This window comes from Hyperoodon ampullatus (assembly GCF_949752795.1).
Source record: "Hyperoodon ampullatus genome assembly, chromosome: 11".
Classification (NCBI taxonomy): Eukaryota; Metazoa; Chordata; class Mammalia; order Artiodactyla; family Ziphiidae; genus Hyperoodon; species Hyperoodon ampullatus.
The window spans coordinates 71814436-71832945 of record NC_136924.1 but is presented as its reverse complement, the minus strand read 5'-3'; the positions used below and the strand labels follow the sequence as shown (position 1 = coordinate 71832945).

The 18510-nt window shown below is 43.2% G+C and overlaps 1 protein-coding gene across 1 annotated transcript in view; it reads left to right on the top strand.

Moving 5' to 3' along the window:
* Positions 1-14632, top strand: part of BEST3 (bestrophin 3) — a gene marked incomplete at both ends in the record, with an annotated part of 41983 nt that extends 27351 nt beyond the window's left edge. The window contains one exon of the mRNA XM_079716017.1: positions 12701-14632. Coding sequence (XP_079572143.1) covers positions 12701-13631 — 931 coding nt within the window. The remainder of the gene's footprint in view (positions 1-12700) is intronic.
* Between the last annotated feature and the right edge of the window lie 3878 nt (positions 14633-18510).

Here is an 18510-nt window from a genome sequence, read left to right as displayed (position 1 = left end):
GGAATTCAGGCTTTTGGAAGCCAGCATTCACAGGAATGCCCTCTTTGATCCATTAGTGTCGATTCTTTCAATGATTGTGCTATTAGACAAGATGTTTCTGGTTGCCTATGACAGAAAACCAACTCAAACTAACTTAAGCAACAAGGGGTTTCTTGGGTCACATTCAAAAAGTAGGCTAGCTTTGGGTATGACTGGATCCAGAGGCTCAGATATGTCACCAAGACCCGCATTGCCCTCCCTGTCCCTCAGTTCTACTTTTCTCTCCACTGGCTCAGGCTTCAGGCAGGCTCTCCCCTCTTGACAGCAGAAAGGCAAGATGGCAGCCAGCAGCTCCAGATGTCCAACCTATCTTCTCAGCAAATCCTATGGAAAGAGCACATCTCCTTTCTAACTCTTAAAACTAAAGTACTGGATTTATTATGATTGGCTGGGCTTGGCTAACATGCCCATTCCTGAACCAATAACTATCAACAGGAAGACACAGTATTTTGATTAGCTAAGGTTGGTTTGTGTGTCAATCTTTGGACCAAGGAGTGTGGTCAGCCCCAACCAGCCATACGGAGTAAATGATACCTTAAGAAAAATCACAGTGCTATTACCAGGAGAAGGGTGAATGGTTTGCTGGGCTGGCAGAAACAATAGATGTCCTCTAAAATCTTAAAAGCTAATTCCCTAAGCATTGACTTGTTCACTCAAATACAACATCAATACCAAGTAAACAATCTGAAAGAGGCTCAGGGAAAAGGGAAGGTAGAAGTAAGGATTATTGTAGCACAGGTGGTTGATGATGACTGAGCCAATGAGTTATTTGCATTAGGATGAAGACTAGGTGTCAACATGGTATAGATGCAAACATTTCAGTGTTCGCTACTTGACGCACATAAAAAATCCTTTCCTGGATAAGTTTTTTTACTTTCTTATTCTATTTAGGACATATGTTCCCAGCATATTTAATTCAGAAATCAGATTTGCCTCATCTTTTCGCATCAATATTCCAGGTTTGTAATCACAATTCCCATGACCCAGAAATTCCAAAATCGAGGCAATGCCCTTCAATAACTGAGCAAAAGCCCTATCCAAGGGCAACCTGAGAAATTACGCTGCCTCCTACATTCTTTCACATTCAGCACACTACTCATTTCCGTATAAAAAGGGAATTCCTTGGAGACAATTCCTTTGTTCTCTATATTCAGGAACATGGCCAAAATATTGCCCTATTTTCTACACATTTACCAAATATACATTACTGAAATAAAGTAATTCCCCCCCTCTCATTTTTATCTCAAGTGCAAATTTAAATTATCAAGTTTCTCCTTGTATCTTCACATGTGGAACGTACTCATTCATTTATTCAGGCAATATTTTTTTTAGGGCCTAGCATATGGTAGGTTCTATGCCAGATGCTACAGACAGGCAAAAACAAACAAACAAAAAAACACACCTTTTAAGCTCACAGACATAATGAGGAGATAAGTTACAATACAATGTGGTAAATGCAGCCATAGAGAAACGCTGAGAGTCTTATGGGAACACAGTGAAGGTACACTTCACAGGGACTGGCGAATCAAAGAAGGCCCTTAGAGTTGGGGAGTCTAATGTGTATCTTTAAGAATGAATTTAGAGCTAGCACACAGGAGTGAGGCGATTCAGCAGAAGGTACATTCCAGGCCATATGAGCAAAGACAGAAAGGAATGATAGTGTATTCAAAGTGACAATTTTTAAAAATTTTAGCTTTTTTGAGGTATAGTTGACATATGAAATTATAAGATAATTAAAGTACACATTGTGGTGATTTGATATACATACACATTGTGAAAGGATTCCCCCATCTAGTTAATTAACACATCCATCACCTTACATATTTATCTTTTTTTTTTTTTTTTGGTGAGAACACTTAAGTTCTCTTTTAGCAAATTCCAATTATGCAATAGTGTTATCAACTATAATCACCATGTTTTAATTAGTTTCTCAAACCCTATTCATCTTATAGCTGAAAGTTTGTACCTTTTTACCTATTTTCTCCCTATTTCCCCCAACCTCCTAGCCCCTGGCAACTGTCTTTCTACTCTGTGTTTCTATTAGAGTAACAATTTGATATGCAAGCAGAAGAGCCAAGAAATGAATCTGGAGGGGGAGGTAAGGGGGGATTATGGAGGACTTTACAGCCTGAGTAAAAAGTTTCAGCCTTTTTCCAAAGCTATTAAATGACATGGTCACACTTGTGTTTTAGGCAGGTTGTCCTAGCAGCTGGCTGAAAGGTGGATGCCTGGGGATAAGACCAGAGCCAGAGAGCCAGTGAGCAGGCCGTTAGTAATAGTTTAGATGGGAGATGATAAGGGCCAGACTAGGGTGGCGCTTCCAGGGATGCGGACAGTGGAGATGGCAGAAGGGACATATTCGAGAAAGGAGAAGGAGTGAAGTATGACGGGGTGATTGGTAATGAACCAAGGATGACAGAGAGTAGCAAGGAGGAGCTGCTGAAAGGGAAAGATGATGAGCTTCCTTTTGCATGGGTTGCCTTTGAGGCATCTGTGGGCAATTCACATGGAGGTGGCCAGCGGGCAGGGAGCACAGAGACAAAGTCTAGGCAGGGGGATGTATTTGACTGCTACCAGTACATGGGTGTGTTAGAACCTAGAGAGTGGGTGGGAGCAGCCAGGAACCGTGTCAAGTGAGTAGGACAGAATACAAAGGGTAGAACACTGTCACTTAAAGGGTGGTCAGAGGAAAAGGAGTCCTTGAGAGCGAGCAGGAATGATCACTACAGGTGCAGAAGAATGACCCAGAGAATGCCCTGTCATAGAGACCGAGGGTGGAAGTTTCAACATAAAGTCTGTAGAACACCATAGGAGTTTGCATTTTAAGGTCATTGGAGACTTAAGTGAGAGTGCTGAGCAGAAGCTAAATTGGGAGGCAAGGAGATCATGATTGCCAATGAAAACTATTTTCAAAATAATTTTATAATGGAAAAATTCAAACATACACAGAAGTAGAGAACAAACTATAATAAACCTCACGTAGCCATCACCCACTTTCAACTATCAAGTCATGGCCAACCTGGTGTCACCCATCTTCCCACCCACCTTTACGGTACCCACCACTGAACCATTGTGAAGCAAATATAACCACAATACCATTTTCATGCCTAAAAAAAAAAAAAGACCAAAAACTCACAATAATTCTTTAACTCATTAACTATCCATGTACTATTTTTTTTGAGAAGTCTGGATTGGCGGGAAGAAATAGACCAGACAATATCCAATGAGACATAGTCGAGGGTAAGGTCATGTTTTTTATTTGTTTTATAACATTTTAGGATGGGAGCACCTTAAGCATGTTTAGAGGGAAAGAGGAACCTGCCCTCCCCACCCTACCACCAATCCTTGGAATTACTTTAACCATCTCTACTGAATTTCACTTTACCGTTATGCCCCGGTCTTGTCTGGACAGACCCATCAAGACTCCCTATGGTATTTACTGTAGTACTGTCCACTGTATGACTTAGCATCCCTTTTATCAGAGGTCCTACGGGGGAAAATTTATCTCAGACATCTGTGGGAAAAAAAGAAAGTTTTGCTTCTTCTGGGTAACTCTTAAACTATTTCTCTTACAGACTGTGAATTTTATAATTGATGACGGTCTTTTCATTTTGGCTGCTGAAAGCTGAAAACCCAATTTGTAGACTACCTTTAGTCAGTCTGTGAGGTTTTTTGGCATGTTTCTTTTGGTCTCATCTTGTTAGTGTTCCTTATTCTAGCTCTATCGTCTTAGCCTAACTTTATGTATTATTGCATTGTGTTTATTTGTATAAGCTACCTCCAATCCTTTATAAGATGAAGCAAGATGTAATAAAGAAATAAATTGATAACTCTTGTTGCTCCAAGAAAGGAACAAAAAAGGACAGGCAGAGTGAAAGGAGCTCCCTGGAGGAGAGGGAAGACACAGGAGCCAGGGGAATTGACAGAGAAGGGCCTAGAGAAGACATGGGGGGGGGCGGGCGGCAGGGAGACAGGAGGCCTTGGAGCCTGAGCTGGAGGGAGGGAGCTGAAGATGGATGTTGTAAAGGGCGATGGGGAGATGGTGCCTGTTCAGCTAGTGAACCAGGAACCAATGTTCTCACCACATCCAAGCATCATCATGTCTTAATCTGAAGGAAGTTATAACTAACAAAGCCCATCTTTCTCTGTTGAATCTAAGACCAAAAGCTTCTGTTTTAAAACAGCATTTTATCATTTCTAACACCAAACCAATGCATCTCCCAGTCTTTGTATGCGGCATGTTAAAAATCAACTTCAGGGAATTCCCTGGCGGTCCAGTGGTTAGGACTTCGTCCTTCCACTGCAGCTGGCATGGGTTCAATCCCTGACGGGGGAACTAAGATCCCACATGCTGCACGGTGTGGCCAAAATAAATAAATAAAAAGCACTCAATTAGACAAAATCAACTTCAGAATGACCACTTTGAATGAAAAAAGGCCAGTTGAAAATCTGAACTGAGCACCCAGAATAGAAATGCTTTCATAGATATACTTGTCTTAAGCATTTAATAAACCATGTTAATTATTGTAATAAACTACTAATCTCCATTTAATAAACCATCCTATGAATTAACTGAACAATGAAAAAGAATCTTTCCTATTTGGACTCTGTTCCCATTACCACACCTAAGATAATTTCAGTTGAAGCTCTTTAGTTTGTTCTTTGTCATAATACAGAATGCTTTCTGATCTGCTATTTTAATTAAGGAAGCTTTTCATTAGCTTAACCATGGAGACACTAGTAACCAAGATTAAGAAAACACTCATAAGCAGCCAAAAGAAAAGTTGTCCAAAAGTTGCATATCAGGAAAACATGCACAAGCCCTAAAATGAAAAAGGTCTTCTTTGGGAAACAGTGGACACTGATGCTTGATAAACCTCACTTAAACAAAACAAACCTAGAATGCTCAAACTCAAGCCAACATTGCTGAAAATAAATTTTTTTTTAAATGAGGTCCTGGCCCAGCCTACCACAGCTGGCTTGAGGTAGAATGCTTGTCTTCACATTATAATATCATGAGTTCACTCCAAAATTCTTATTATTTTTTAAATACTTGGGATTATCCATTAGCACAGATTTTTAAGGCTCTGAGGAATGGAACACATGGAAATTAAAGACCTGAAGTCTCATAACTCCCTTTAAATCCTGTCTTGGAAATCCAAACAGCAATAATTCCTTAAAGGCATTGGAAAAACCCTAACAAAATATCCATCCATAACAGCTAAAGGATTCGAAATTCTGGAGGAGAGAGGCTGCAGCTGCTTGTGAAATAGATCACTTGAGTGTGTCAGGAGGGGTGTCTTCATGGGACTGTGCTCACTCTGCCCTGCTAATCTAAAGGCAGGCTCTCAGCCTGGCAACCTCAACTGCTGACTGCAGTCCAGTTCATAAAACACTGTTGTATTGGCCTTTCTGCCATGATTCAAATATGTCAAAATTTCCTCATGTTGGTAGTGATCTTAAGGAATGTGTCTGTGAATTAAGGATCCACTTAACAAAGAGGAGTAATATTCAAATTTTTGTAAGAGTTCCTCCTGGTTAGGGGTTGAGGAAGTTAAGATTTATTTGGTTCTGTGAAACTACAACCACGTACCCAGAAATAATGACTTTTACATATCTATCTTCATTCCCAAGGTCCTAAGAATATGTAGAAATAATACAGTACTTTTTTTGCAGTGAAACGTATATGTATTTAATGTGCACAAAGCATTTAGGATTTTACAGTACTGTCAGAAGTATTCTTAGTGATATAATACTTCAAATATATCAAAATACATATTCAAGCAAAGACTTTATTAAAGTGTGGTTAAATATATTTCTAGATGGATGTTTTATTCAGTAATCCCTTCTTAGCCAACTATATTCAAATATTTTAACTTTACAAGAAAAAACATAGTCTGATTGTATATACAAACACACACACACACACACACACACACACACACACACACACACACACACTATTGCATGCTTGTGCCATAAACAGCCAAAAATATCTCAAATTCTGAATCACTAACTTCAACAAAAACGTATTCTTGGAACATTGATTTTCACTTAATGTACCAGAAAGGAAATGAGAGACGGAAACTCCCAAGGAGATGAATGTGCATTAAGTTCATAATTTTAGAACTTGCTCAGGGATTCTTTCATTTGCCGGCATGGGGTCACCACTGGTGCTTAGCTTTCACCTTCTAAGTGGTATGAGAGGTATAGATGGCTTACTTTCCTTTTCTAACAAAACTCTCATAGGATACAAGAGTATGGAAAGGTGGGGACTTTAACTTTGGGTCACAATTTCTTTTTGTGACAGCCAATGGAGGCCAGGTGAGAATAAACAGAATGGTAATGTGAGGCTAGATATGCTTGTTCTTTAACCAGATTTGCCATAATCCTTGGTCCAAACTATCAGAGAGGCAATAGAACGGCAGCAGGTAGGTGGTGGCCAGCTCTCTGGCCTCAACAACCTCCAGTGATGCTCCACAGCTTGAAACTCTCTCCTAGCTGGCGGGGCAGGGCGCTGGGGGAAGGGGCTCGGCGGGGAGTGTTGCTGGGTGGATACAACGTTCTGTCCACTGGATTTTTCTCACAACACTCAGCCCGCCCCTCCCAGCTTAGCATGAGGGTTATTTACTCATTTTATAAATCCCTGGCTACAGCTCTGACGGTGATTCTGTAGTGCAGAAAGTTAAAAATTACAGTGTGTGCCTCTAATGGGTTTGAAGAGTACATTTTGCTTTGCCCGTGAATAAAGGCTCCTGCACGTGTGCCTCTGCCCCGATGGATTTTCAGGCAATTACTGGCTTCCTCCAAGGTAGCCGCCTGACTTTGAGTACACAAGCAATTTGAAAACAATAAATCTGATGTGAGAAGTAGAATTCATCGTATTAAGTATCATTTTCCTAAATTCCTCATTTCAGTTCTGTTAAAATGACCTATCATTGGAATTTAAATTGTCAAAATTCCACTTTAAAAGTGGCCACAGAGGGGCCTCCCTGGTGGCGCAGTGGTTGAGAGTCCGCCTGCCGATGCAGGGGATACGGGTTCGTGCCCCGGTCCGGGAGGATCCCATATGCCGCGGAGCGGCTGGGCCCGTGAGCCATGGCCGCTGAACCTGTGCATCCGGAGCCTGTGCTCCGCAACGGGAGAGGCCACAACAGTGAGAGGCCCGCATACCGCAAAAAAAAAAAAAAAAAAAAAAAAGTGGCCACAGAGAAGGGAAGACAAGCATCATCTAGTTTTATTCTTCAGTCTTTGAAGCTCTATAGTTACTTGATCACACTAATGAGAAGGGGTTTCCTTTGCAAAAAGCTTGCTTTGAAAAAAATACATTACATCTTTCAAGTCACTGGGGCTGTTTTGGTCTTTCCATGTCAGACACACCCCAAGAAGCTGGAAGGCGGCTGCCATCTTCCGCAGTCCTGTGTCCTGACTCTTCTTTGTTATGGTAACAGGAGGTGACAAGTATTCTTCTGCACCCCTGAGCATCCAAGTGTCTTTTCAAGAGGCCTTAATTAAATCACAGCTGCTGGAGCCCTCAGACATTTGTCATTGGCAAGGGAGACTGAGGGGTTGACAGTTTTGTAGGTGCTCAATAGGTATCTTGAAAATTGGGGGTCTTTTTTTAACACTTGAGATTGAAATCAGAACACATCCCAATCCTGACATCGATTTGACCTGTAGAAATAAGCATGCTCTCCCCACTTCCAGACTCAACTAGAACCAACTAGCCTGCCGAGCTTAACATAATCTACTCTCTCTCCCACCATGTACACTTCTCCTCCCTTTCACAAATAGCCCAATACGTGCCACAACCTTTCTCATTCCCACTTTTTCTGCATTGATGATTTATATTGTGCCATAATGTTTACTGAAGGATTTGACAATGTCTGCAAATGGCACAAAAAACAATATTGGGAGGCAAGTCAGGGCAGTCCCACCACCTGACTGGCCTTATCTTCTTTCTCTCAAAAAACCCAGCTTCCTCCCATCCTTATATTTCCCCTCCATCTGCTCAGTACCCTAGTCTCATCAATAAACAACTGTTGTAGTCATCCCTTCCAACATGTTGTTAGGTGGCAGCTTCGAGGTGTAGCAACATTTTTAAAGGTCACGCTTGAAGGAGAAAAGGGAGTGACCTTCAGAGAGACACTATTATTTCCTCTAACCATGCGTAGTCGATGATGATTTGGAAACCATCTCTGAAAGTGTGCCAGTCATTGACAGAGTCCTTTTCATATCGTCTACTTTTCAAAGCTTTTCCACATATATTATTCCTTCTGAACTTCCAAACACCCTTGTAAAGCAGGTAAAGTAAGTATTGTTGTACTCAAGTATGATGCTAAGCCACAGGGAGGTTAAGTGACTCTCCGAAGGTCATACAGCTGGGGTCAGCCTAGGCAGCAGTAAACCTGGCTCTGCAAGCCCCCGAAATAAATCATTCTCCTCACCACAGAGGCAATTCTCAAATTCCACCTGCTGGACACTAATGGCCGCATGGCACTTTCCATGTACGTCCTCTGGTCTCTAATTACCTGCCTATCTCAGTCTGAGTGAATTCCAGAACATCAGACCTAGGTTTTTCAGCTGATCTTCTCTAAAATATAGCAATATAATGAGGGTGCTTACATTCTATCATACAATGTTTCTGCTATAATTGTTTAGGGGCATTTTAAGTGGTGTTATATTTGGGCCTCAGGATTGTACTAATCCTATACTAAAGGTCTTTAAAAATCAAATAAGGGGCTTCCCTGGTGGCGCAGTGGTTAAAAATCCACCTGCCAATGCAGGGGACACGGGTTCAATCCCTGGCCCGGGAAGATCCCACATGCCATGGAGCAACTAAGCCCGTGAGCCACAACTACTGAGCCCTCGTGCCACAACTACTGAAGCCCGCACACCTAGAGCCTGTGCTCCGCAACAAGAGAAGCCACTGCAATGAGAAGCCTGCGCACCGCAACGAAGAGTAGCCCCTGCTTGCTGCAACTAGAGAAAGCCCACGTGCAGCAACGAAGACCCAACACAGCCAAAAATAAATAAATTAAAAAAATAAAGTTCCCTTTAAAATATAATAAAATAAAATAAAAATCAAATAAGGAGGAGGAGAAAGTCTCAAAGGACCTAAAAGGTACAACCTTTCAACTGGGAAATAAATAATCTTTAATGTATTCTATTCTGCATGTTTTCAGTCTTAAACCATTTTGTCCTCAAACCTCAGTTTCTGCTGTCATATTGGGAACCAGAGAAAGGAGATGAGTCTTGTGTGTTGGCAATGAAACCTCCATCACAGAAACATTTGGAAGAAAGGTCATTAGGTCTGTCACGCTGGGGAGTTTCACTTCTGCACTTTGATAGCGTGAAGAGCTGGAGGACTTCCTTCATCACAACAGCATGAGATTCATAAAACTGCCCCCCCAGATCACAGACCACCAAGTGTTCTTCCAAAGACCCACTAATGGGTCTTTCTGACTAATGGTGTGGAAAGTTCCCAAGCCATTGAGATTACCTCCCCTTTTTCCCCTTTAAAAACTTTCATGGCCAAGCAGAATCTCCAGAGCTGGTTCTGGGACTCGAGTTCGCCTTCTCCCCAGGTTGCTAGCCCCGATTTTTGTTTTTTGTTTATTGGCCGTGCCACATGTCATGCGGGATGTGGGATGCGGGATCCCGACCAAGGATTGAGCCCATGCCCCCTGCAGTGGAACAGCGGAGTCTTGGCCACTGGACCGCCAGGGAAGTCCTTCTCTCCTCTTGTTTTCCTCTTTGTTTCATTCCTATCAATATTCATTTTATTTGCCTTATTTCTTAATAACCCTTTAAAAATGTTCACCCTGACAAGACCTGTCTCTTGTCTCTTGATTCTCTCCTTTGCCTTTCCCCGTTTTCTTGTTTTTTAATAAATAAATTTATTTATTTATTTTAAAAAAAGAAAGAAAGAAAGTTCCCAAGTCATGTTTCTTATCCAAAGCATTTCTGGTTGCTTTCCATGTAGCTTTTCCCACTTGGACACGACTACCAAATGACACAATTCTAGTTATGCCCTCCACTCGCAAAGACAACCCACAGCTGCCCACTGCCTCTGGGGTAAAGCCCTAATCCCTCTACCTGGTATATAAGACTCTTCATGATGCAGTCCAAGGCTACCAGTTTCATGCCTGACACTATTCTGCACACTAATCCGAGTATTTCCCATTCCTCACAAACACCTGAAGTTCCCTGCTGTCTAATTTGCTCAAGTCACTTCTTCCACCTGCAATATTCTGTCCCTTCTCTGCTTATCTGTTTCCTTTGCAGTGTCAAAGACCTGCTCAACAACTTACCTTGCCCCCAATTTAGCTATTTATATACATGCCTTCTTCCTCCTTCTAAATTATGTTATACAGAACTTAATGCAACAAATGTGTTCATGGCAGATGCTCAATGCATTTAGCTGGGTATGTGGATAAATCTCATGCGTCCACACCACAGTCTCAGAGGCAGGAAAGTGCAACAGGACCTCATGGGCAGTCCTGCCCGATGTCGGTGGGTGAATCAGTAGAACATCAGCAAGAGCACTGGCCTTTTTGCAGTTTGCTCTCTGCAACTGGTTTGTTTTTCTCCAGTGTGTGACCCAAGGCCTTAATCCTTTGCCTCAGTTGAGTGTACATATCCACCACATCAGTGCATAGTTAGAAAGTTTTTTCCTTAGGGTTCACGAAGTTTTGAAGTAACGATAATACAAACATTTTTTTCCTAGAAGATTTTGTCACTCTTACAAGGTTGTGTGGCTTAAAAAGTAATTAAGGAAGACAAATCCCAAATAAAAAGTGAAGATCCCAAATGGAGGACAGAGGCCTGTCCTATAAAGAGACATTGCCAGCTCCCCCTAGGATTCCCCGAGCACATCCAGCACAGCAATCTTAGTGACCAACTGCTCTGGTGTCCTCCGTAACTAAATGGGTTCCTGAAGTGTGACTGGAGATCTGACCTAATGAAATGCAACAAGCAGGGTCACCAAGGCTGCTGAAGCATGAGTCTGCATTTCTCAAGTCAATGTAACAGAATCCGAGCCGTGAACAGTGGAAGGTGGGCCAGAAGGCTATCTGGTAGCCAAGGGCACTGCCGAGGCTTTAGAATAACAGCACAAGGTTGTAATCGAATGCTATCCCAGGACATTTAGCTAGTTAATCATCTCAATCATCCATCTTTTATTCATAAACATGGAGGAACAACGTTTTCTTTGGCTGCTCACTTTGCCTTTTCAGGTTACACCAATATTATGCTGTTCCAAGTTTTCCCTTTCTGTCCCATAAAATGCACCTGGTTAAAGCATCTTGTCACCATGGATGTCAGTGCGAACACTGGACTAGGATGGCCTGATCACGGGCAGGGCTTTAAGCATTTTTTCTTGGAACTTTGTTAAGACTGTATATCCACAGAGATGTGAGACAATAACCACAGAATCTGAGGCAGGAGCCTGCCTTACTAACAAATTTCCCTTACTGTTTTCTCAGTTATCCTTTTATTTCAGCCTTGAAGGAGAAGATTAAAAATGGGAGGATTATTTGTTTTATGTCTCAAATGTTAAAAATTCGGCAGGATATTCTTAGCAATAACAAATCCATCAGACTTAATCACCAGCGGAGCCCAAGTGCATTGCGAGTCCACACCACCTTCATGGATGTACTCTTTCCCACAAGTACAGAAGTGCAAAGCATGGACCAGGAATGTCAGCAAATGACCTCTGGGCAAGGACTGTATTTTACACATTATTTTGCCCCCAGGCTCTACCTCATCTCTTGACACCTACGTAGCAGACTTTATATAGAAGAGATTAAGAACAAAGGCTTTGGAATCAGACTTCTGGGTTTAGCCCTCACTAGCTACATAGCCTTAATTAATCTCTCGGGGCCTCAGTTTCCTCACCTGCAGAATGTGAATAATAATGATACTAACATACACGATTACTGTGATAATTGAATGAATTAATACATGGAAGGTGCATAGTCAGTAAATGTTAGCTGTTGTTTGGATTGTCTTGAATTTAGCTGTGATTCATTGTTTTGGGGGGTTACATGGGTCCTGGGAAAACATGACTTTAGTTCACCTGTAACAAGGGAGAAAGAACACATACTATATCTTTTTTTTCTTTTAATGTCTAAGTCTCTAGGTCAGTGATTCTCAAAATATGGGCTGGGGACCTCTGGAAATCCCCAAGAACCAAGACCCCAAGACCCAAGTCCTTAAGGTCAAAACTATTTTCATAATAACATGAAACTGTTATCTGTCTTTTTCACCCTTGTCCTTTTGTGAGGGTACGGTAGAATTTTCCAGAGGCTATGTAGTGATGTCATCACTTAGTTAATGGAATGTGTGCTTGCACATTCTTGTGCTTTTTCATATTCCTCAGTCATCATTTCTCACACAGTAAATAGCAATAGCTATAACCACATAAACAAATCTCGCCAGGGTACTCAGTAATTTTTTAGAAGTTTAAAAGGGTCCAGTGACCCAAAAGTTTGAGAACCTCTGCTAGATTATCTCCAGTTAAAGTCCCCCTCCATCCTCCCTTTCAAAATCTGTAATGTGAAAATACCGAACTCAGTCCTTACCTTTTGAGCCTCTGGCCCCAACACAAAGTTAGGCCCCTGAAGCTGCTCTGCCTGCATTTTGTCCTTGTGTGTTTCAGGCTGTCGGGGTCCGACCTGCCTGGCGAGGACTGGCTGTGGGATTATGAGAAGCATGGCCATCGCCGCTCCATGATTGGAAGAGTCAAGAGGTTCCTGAGCACCTACGAACGCGCCTCCAGCCCCAGGAGGAGAAGCTACGGGAGACAGGCCAGCGACAGCTCCACGTTCTTACCCCCGGGCGACCTCAGCCCAGCCAGGGACCTGCAGCACGTGCCCTCGAGAAGTCCCCACCGTGCCTCAGCCACCTGGAAGCACCCCTGCACCCCAGAGGGGAGCCCCAAGCTGCATGCCAGCCTGGGAGAGCTGCCCACCATCCGACAGGCCAGCCTGACTCCACCGTCCAGTGTGAGGGGCTACCCCACCAAAACGCCACGGGTCCCTGAGGTACTGGTCACAGCAGCCGAAGTGGCAGTGCCCAGGGCAGAGGATGACCACCATGACTCCACTGCCTCTATCCAGAGCTCTGACTTCACTGAGGTTCAGCCGAGCAGGACTGGGCAGCAGGAGGACTCTGTGGGGTCAGTCCCGTTCCCCTCAGAGAAAGGGGCACCTTCTAGGGACCCCAGTTCCCAGACTGTTCCAGCCAAAGCTGAGATAAACCTCCTCCAGTTTGCTTCTGAGGAGGACCCTCATGAGAGTGACAAGTCCCCAGAAAGGTGGAGCCTCCCGAGGTTCGTGGAGTCCAGCCGCACCTCCCTGGCAGGCTTAAGTCCGGATCCCGTGAGCCCTGAGCCGGTTCCTTTACTTGACACAGAAACATCCTCAGAGACCGGTGGAATCAACATTGTGGCTGGTTCTCGAGTCTCTCCTGATGTGCTGTATTTAATGGAAAACCTGGACTCCAAGGAAACGGATATCATAGAGTCTAACCACGAGCAAACGGAGGAGTCACCCAAAGGAAGGCCAGAAAGTTCTAGGACCTGGTTCTAGCCCAGATTATTACTTTCCCAAAAGTTCAAGTATTAGTTCCAGAACATACCTGGGGGCTGGTCAATTTTTTTTTAAATGATCATACTGTATAAGCTACTTAAAACTTTGAAGGGCATTATGATCCTGACTTTTTGAGACCTGAGAAAATCAAACACATTCATGCCACCCACTACAAAGTGACTTTCATGGAAGTTACACAGACCACAGTGACTTATCTTAACCAAATAAGGAACCTTAAATATATAAATATCTATGCCTTATAAATTCATAGATTGTTAGCTTTGCGAAGGGCTTTATAGATCATGGTCCAATCCCCTAGTTTTGCCAATAGAGAAACAAAGGATTCTCTCTTCCCTTTTTTTTTTTTTTCCTTTTCTTCTTTTCTTCAGTTATAAAGACAGGCAGATGGATCATACGATGCCTCAGAAGCCCCTTCCTAAGCTGATTCCTTGTTTGAGGCTTTCTAACCATCTCACTCCACTTTCTATAACTCTTATCATTTCCTAATTCTTAAACCTCATCAGCATCAGAAAGCTGCATCTCCCTTCAATTTCCTTTTCGACCTCCAGGACTTCATTTTTCTCTCTTCTCCCTTTATTCCCTCATCCTATTGTTCTTCTCATCCCCCTAGTCTTGCTCCTTCTCTGGTGATTCTCATCCGTCCCACCTTTCAGGCTGTAACATTTTCTCCTGCCAACTCTGTTGCTTACTTCTTGCCACAGTTTTAAAAGCACTAGGCATTGGCAAAGCCTCCTACAGAGCGATCAAAGTGTCAGTAAATGCAGTCGGGCTCCTCCCAGCCTTGTGGGAAGGGGCATGGGACCTGCTGTGTCCCCCATGACCTCTCAGCCGTGGCCGTCTCTCTCTGCGTCCACTCTTAGGTCTTGAACACTGGAGAAGCCATGAGGGCATGAGACCTGCATAACCAAGTGCTATGGAACCAAATAACAAGGTTTCAAACTGTTTCACTCAGACTCTTAAAGAAAAATCCCCATCGTGTCATGACATGGGACCAGTTACTGTGTCTGCCAGGTTTTATGGGATGAAGTAGGGTATTGGAGCTGGGAGGTTAAGGGGGTCCAGGACTGTATTAAAGGGATGGGACATTGACTAACTTCCTCCAAGGAGTTCTTGGGTGGCTGTTTGTTGGGAGTCCCAACTTTAACTGGAAGGCCATGCTAATGAGTGCTGCTCTCACTATTTCTGTCATATGATGAAGCTTGACTACAAGCTCAAAAACAAAATAGCCCTAATTGCTACCACTTATTGAGTGTTCACAATAGCGTGTAAAAACAGATAATCCCACTAATCCTCACAGGAATCCTATGAATTGATATACTATTATCTCTATTTTACTTTATTATTTTTTAAAGGAGTCTTTCATTTCTCAATGTTAGTTGTTATTCTTTTATCCAAATAATATACCTTAGCAGACCAGTGCTTTCTTTATTATTATTATTATTTTTTTGGCCACGCGGCAGGTGGGATCTTAGTTCCCCGACCGGGATGGAACCCACACCCCCTGCAGTGGAAGCGCAGAGTCTTAACCACTGGACCACCGGGGAAGTCCCTATCTCCATTTTAAAGATGAAGAAAACAGAGGCTTTAGAGAAGTAATTTGATGAAAATCACATAGTTAGGAAGTGGCAGGGCTTGGGTTCAAGCCCAGGTTAACTGACTCAAGAGCCCACACTCTTGTTCAGTGCACTTTGACACTGTGCTGTGCTCTCTGTAGGGCCCTGAATCTACCAGCAATTTGCCCAGAATTCCGGAGGATGCCCCACGGGAGCCAGGCCTAAGTCTCTCCAGCCTTGGAGGCCTTTCTGGGTCCTCCCTGCTTAAGTCCACCTGGACCTTATATGCATGTGTACAGGAGGGCAGTGCTCCAACTTGAAGCCTAGCCATGGTCCTCTTCACCTGACAGATGAAAGTTAGCAGGACCCTCTCCTTCCTTCCCCAGCTCCTCTCCTTATGCAATGTTATCATGTGCTATAACATTAGAACATTTTTACAAGACATTGCATCCAGCTGGGCCATCCCAGCTACATGACAGCAATGACATTTTCTTGAATGAATTTTTCTCAAAGGACTAAAAGGTAATAATGTTGGAAGAAATGCTCTACGTTGATGGTTCTCTGTGTTGGTCAATAGTGTTAGCACCTGGGAAAGGCACCCATGTTCCTGAAGCATTATATATGGACTATGCAATCAGGCCCCAATGCAACGCTGCTAAAACGCAGGAGCCCTAACCTTCTCCCAGCCTCCTAACGCTATTTTCTTGGATGTTTCAACTTAAATCTTCTCTTCTCTTTGGCTTTAGCTGTTGCTCAAATTCAAATAAGTTTCTACTTAGCTGCTTTTGAAATATAATCAATTTGTGTTCCTAAATCCAAAGTGATATATTATACACAAATAGAATCATACATTTTGTGGAGGACCAGGAGAGTTCATTTATCTCTGCTTCCCTCCATCCCTTATGCACCTTTGTCCAAAGAATTATTTAATTTCCTCAATATTTCATCAAAATTTGAGGTGGCCTCTATTTCCTCCTTGCACTGAAAACTGAATAATGGCTCATTCAATGAGCCCAGGTGGTTGAATTCAGCTATAAATTCAAGCCAGCAGTTGCCCAGATCAGATGAAGAAATTCTCTCTTCACTCTTAAATGAGTTTTTACCCAAACAGACTGAAGTTGCAAAAACAAAATGATTTCTTCTCCTGTGCCTGATTGTATTGCCTGCCTAGCCCATCTTCTCCTGAGCTCTGGAAACTTCCACCCGCTGGATGAATGGTCACAGCGTCCAGCGGCTTAGTCGTTTGGGCTTATCCATTCCAAGAACAGGCTCACCTCTGCTCTGCATTAAACATAACCCACAAGCCAGAGGTGCAATGAGGCCAAGCCCTACTTACTGCATTCCCCCTCTGTTCTCCAGAGATGATGACTCTGCCCTGATGCCAGGATCCACAGGTCAGTAAAGATAAAAGCCCAGGAGCTTTTTCTCTGTCATCCAAGAATTTAGGGATGACTGCCCCTCCAGAACAAAGAAGGCTACTCTCTCCCCTCTTTAATGGTACCGTCTATTTCTTGGGGCATCGCCTCCACAGCTCCAGGCATCCATTGCAGCCCAGTTCAGCTAAGCTTTGGAAAACATATTTTCAATAGAATGGAGAAATATATAATTTACCATTAGTTTAAAGAAAAGACTCACTTAACTATACACCCCTCTTATTTAGTGTTTCCCCTCTAGCTTCCTCCTTCTCCAGAGAAATTGATTCAATCCTCAATCATTGTTCTGAGACCTTCTTATCATAAAGTCTGCTGAGCCCAGGCAGCCATGTGGTGTGATGGAATGAGGATGAGAAACCCGGTGTGTGACTTCCCTCTGAGTGGCTTTGTGAACTTGAACGAGGCCCCCTCCTCTATCTCTCATATTCTCATCTGTGAAATGGGCTCTTCTCTGCCCCACCTCACTGGCCGCCGTGAGGAGCTGAGGGAGTTTATGTGAAAAGGTGGGGAGCCCCAGGCAGCACTGTGTGGGTGACTGGCCCGACTGGGAATTGATGCCCCCGTGGATTCACCACGAACTGCAGACAAAACGACTTCTCTCTTTCCACTTTAGTCATTTGCTTATCGGGATCCCCTGTTCTCCAGGATGCTGAACTCTTTCACTCAGAAAGCTTGCCATTTCTCTTTGGGCTTCTTTTTTTGTTTTGTTTCATATGTTTCCCAATGTCTACCACATCTTCCTTTTCTCCAGCGTTTTTCTCAAACCTTCACTCCCCACAATAGCCGGCCTCATCATCATGGTGGTAAATTCTGCTCCTAACCCATTTTACGTATCAATCTCCTCAATCAAAATATGGAACCAGAAAAAAAATCAATTGCCTTTGCTCTTTCCACTATAATTCTAGAGGATTTAGCACCTCTGGTTTGCAGTTGGAGGACCCTCTTAGGGCATCTAATCTCCCTAAACCTGGTCCTATATCAGTTAAGGGGGAATAATAACTACAACTGTAAAAAGTTCCTAAGCAGGAGCCAGATTAGAATCTAATTCCTTTTCCTCTTCACAATCATCATCTATATGATCAACATCAGTCATTTTCTGAAGTGCTGTGGCATCAATAGGAATAAGCAAGGATCTTCCTCATTTTGTCTTATGGAATACTCTCAGGCAGATCCTCAATCCTTTCACATGCTTTCTTTCTTTTTTTCATAAATTTATTTATTTCTTCATTTTTGGCTGTGTTGTGTCTTCGTTGCTGCACGCGGGCTTTCTCTAGTTGCAGCAAGCGGGGGCTACTCTTCATTACAGTGTGTGGGCTTCTCACTGCAGTGGCTTCTCTTGTTGCGGAGCACAGGCTCTAGGCGCCCGGGCTTCAGTAGTTGTGGCACGCGGGCTCAGTAGTTTTGGCTCACAGGCTCTAGAGCGCAGGCTCAGTAGTTGTGGTGCACGGGCTTAGTTGCTCCACGGCATGTGGGATCTTCCTGGACCAGGGTTCGAACCCATGTCCCCTGCATTAGCAGGTGGATTCTTAACCACTGTGCCACCAGGGAAGTCCCCTCGCATGCTTTCTGTGTTTCTTAGTTCTGGGAACCCTAATTTTTAGGACAGTATTTATGGTAGTGACTATTGAGTCAAAGGAACCAATTCAAGAATACCAGGATTGTTCTCTTATTGCATATCTTAGAGAACCCTAGATGTGGCAAAAAGAAAACGGAAGCAATTACCCTGGAAAACAGAGGCACAAAAAACACATTTGCCCTAAGTACCCTGTTAACTCTGTGTGGAGAGTCAGTTTTTGTGTTTTGTTTCTGAATTAGTTCAGAAAATGGGCCCAACTCTTCCTTTCACCACAAGTAGATTTGGCCAGATGGTTA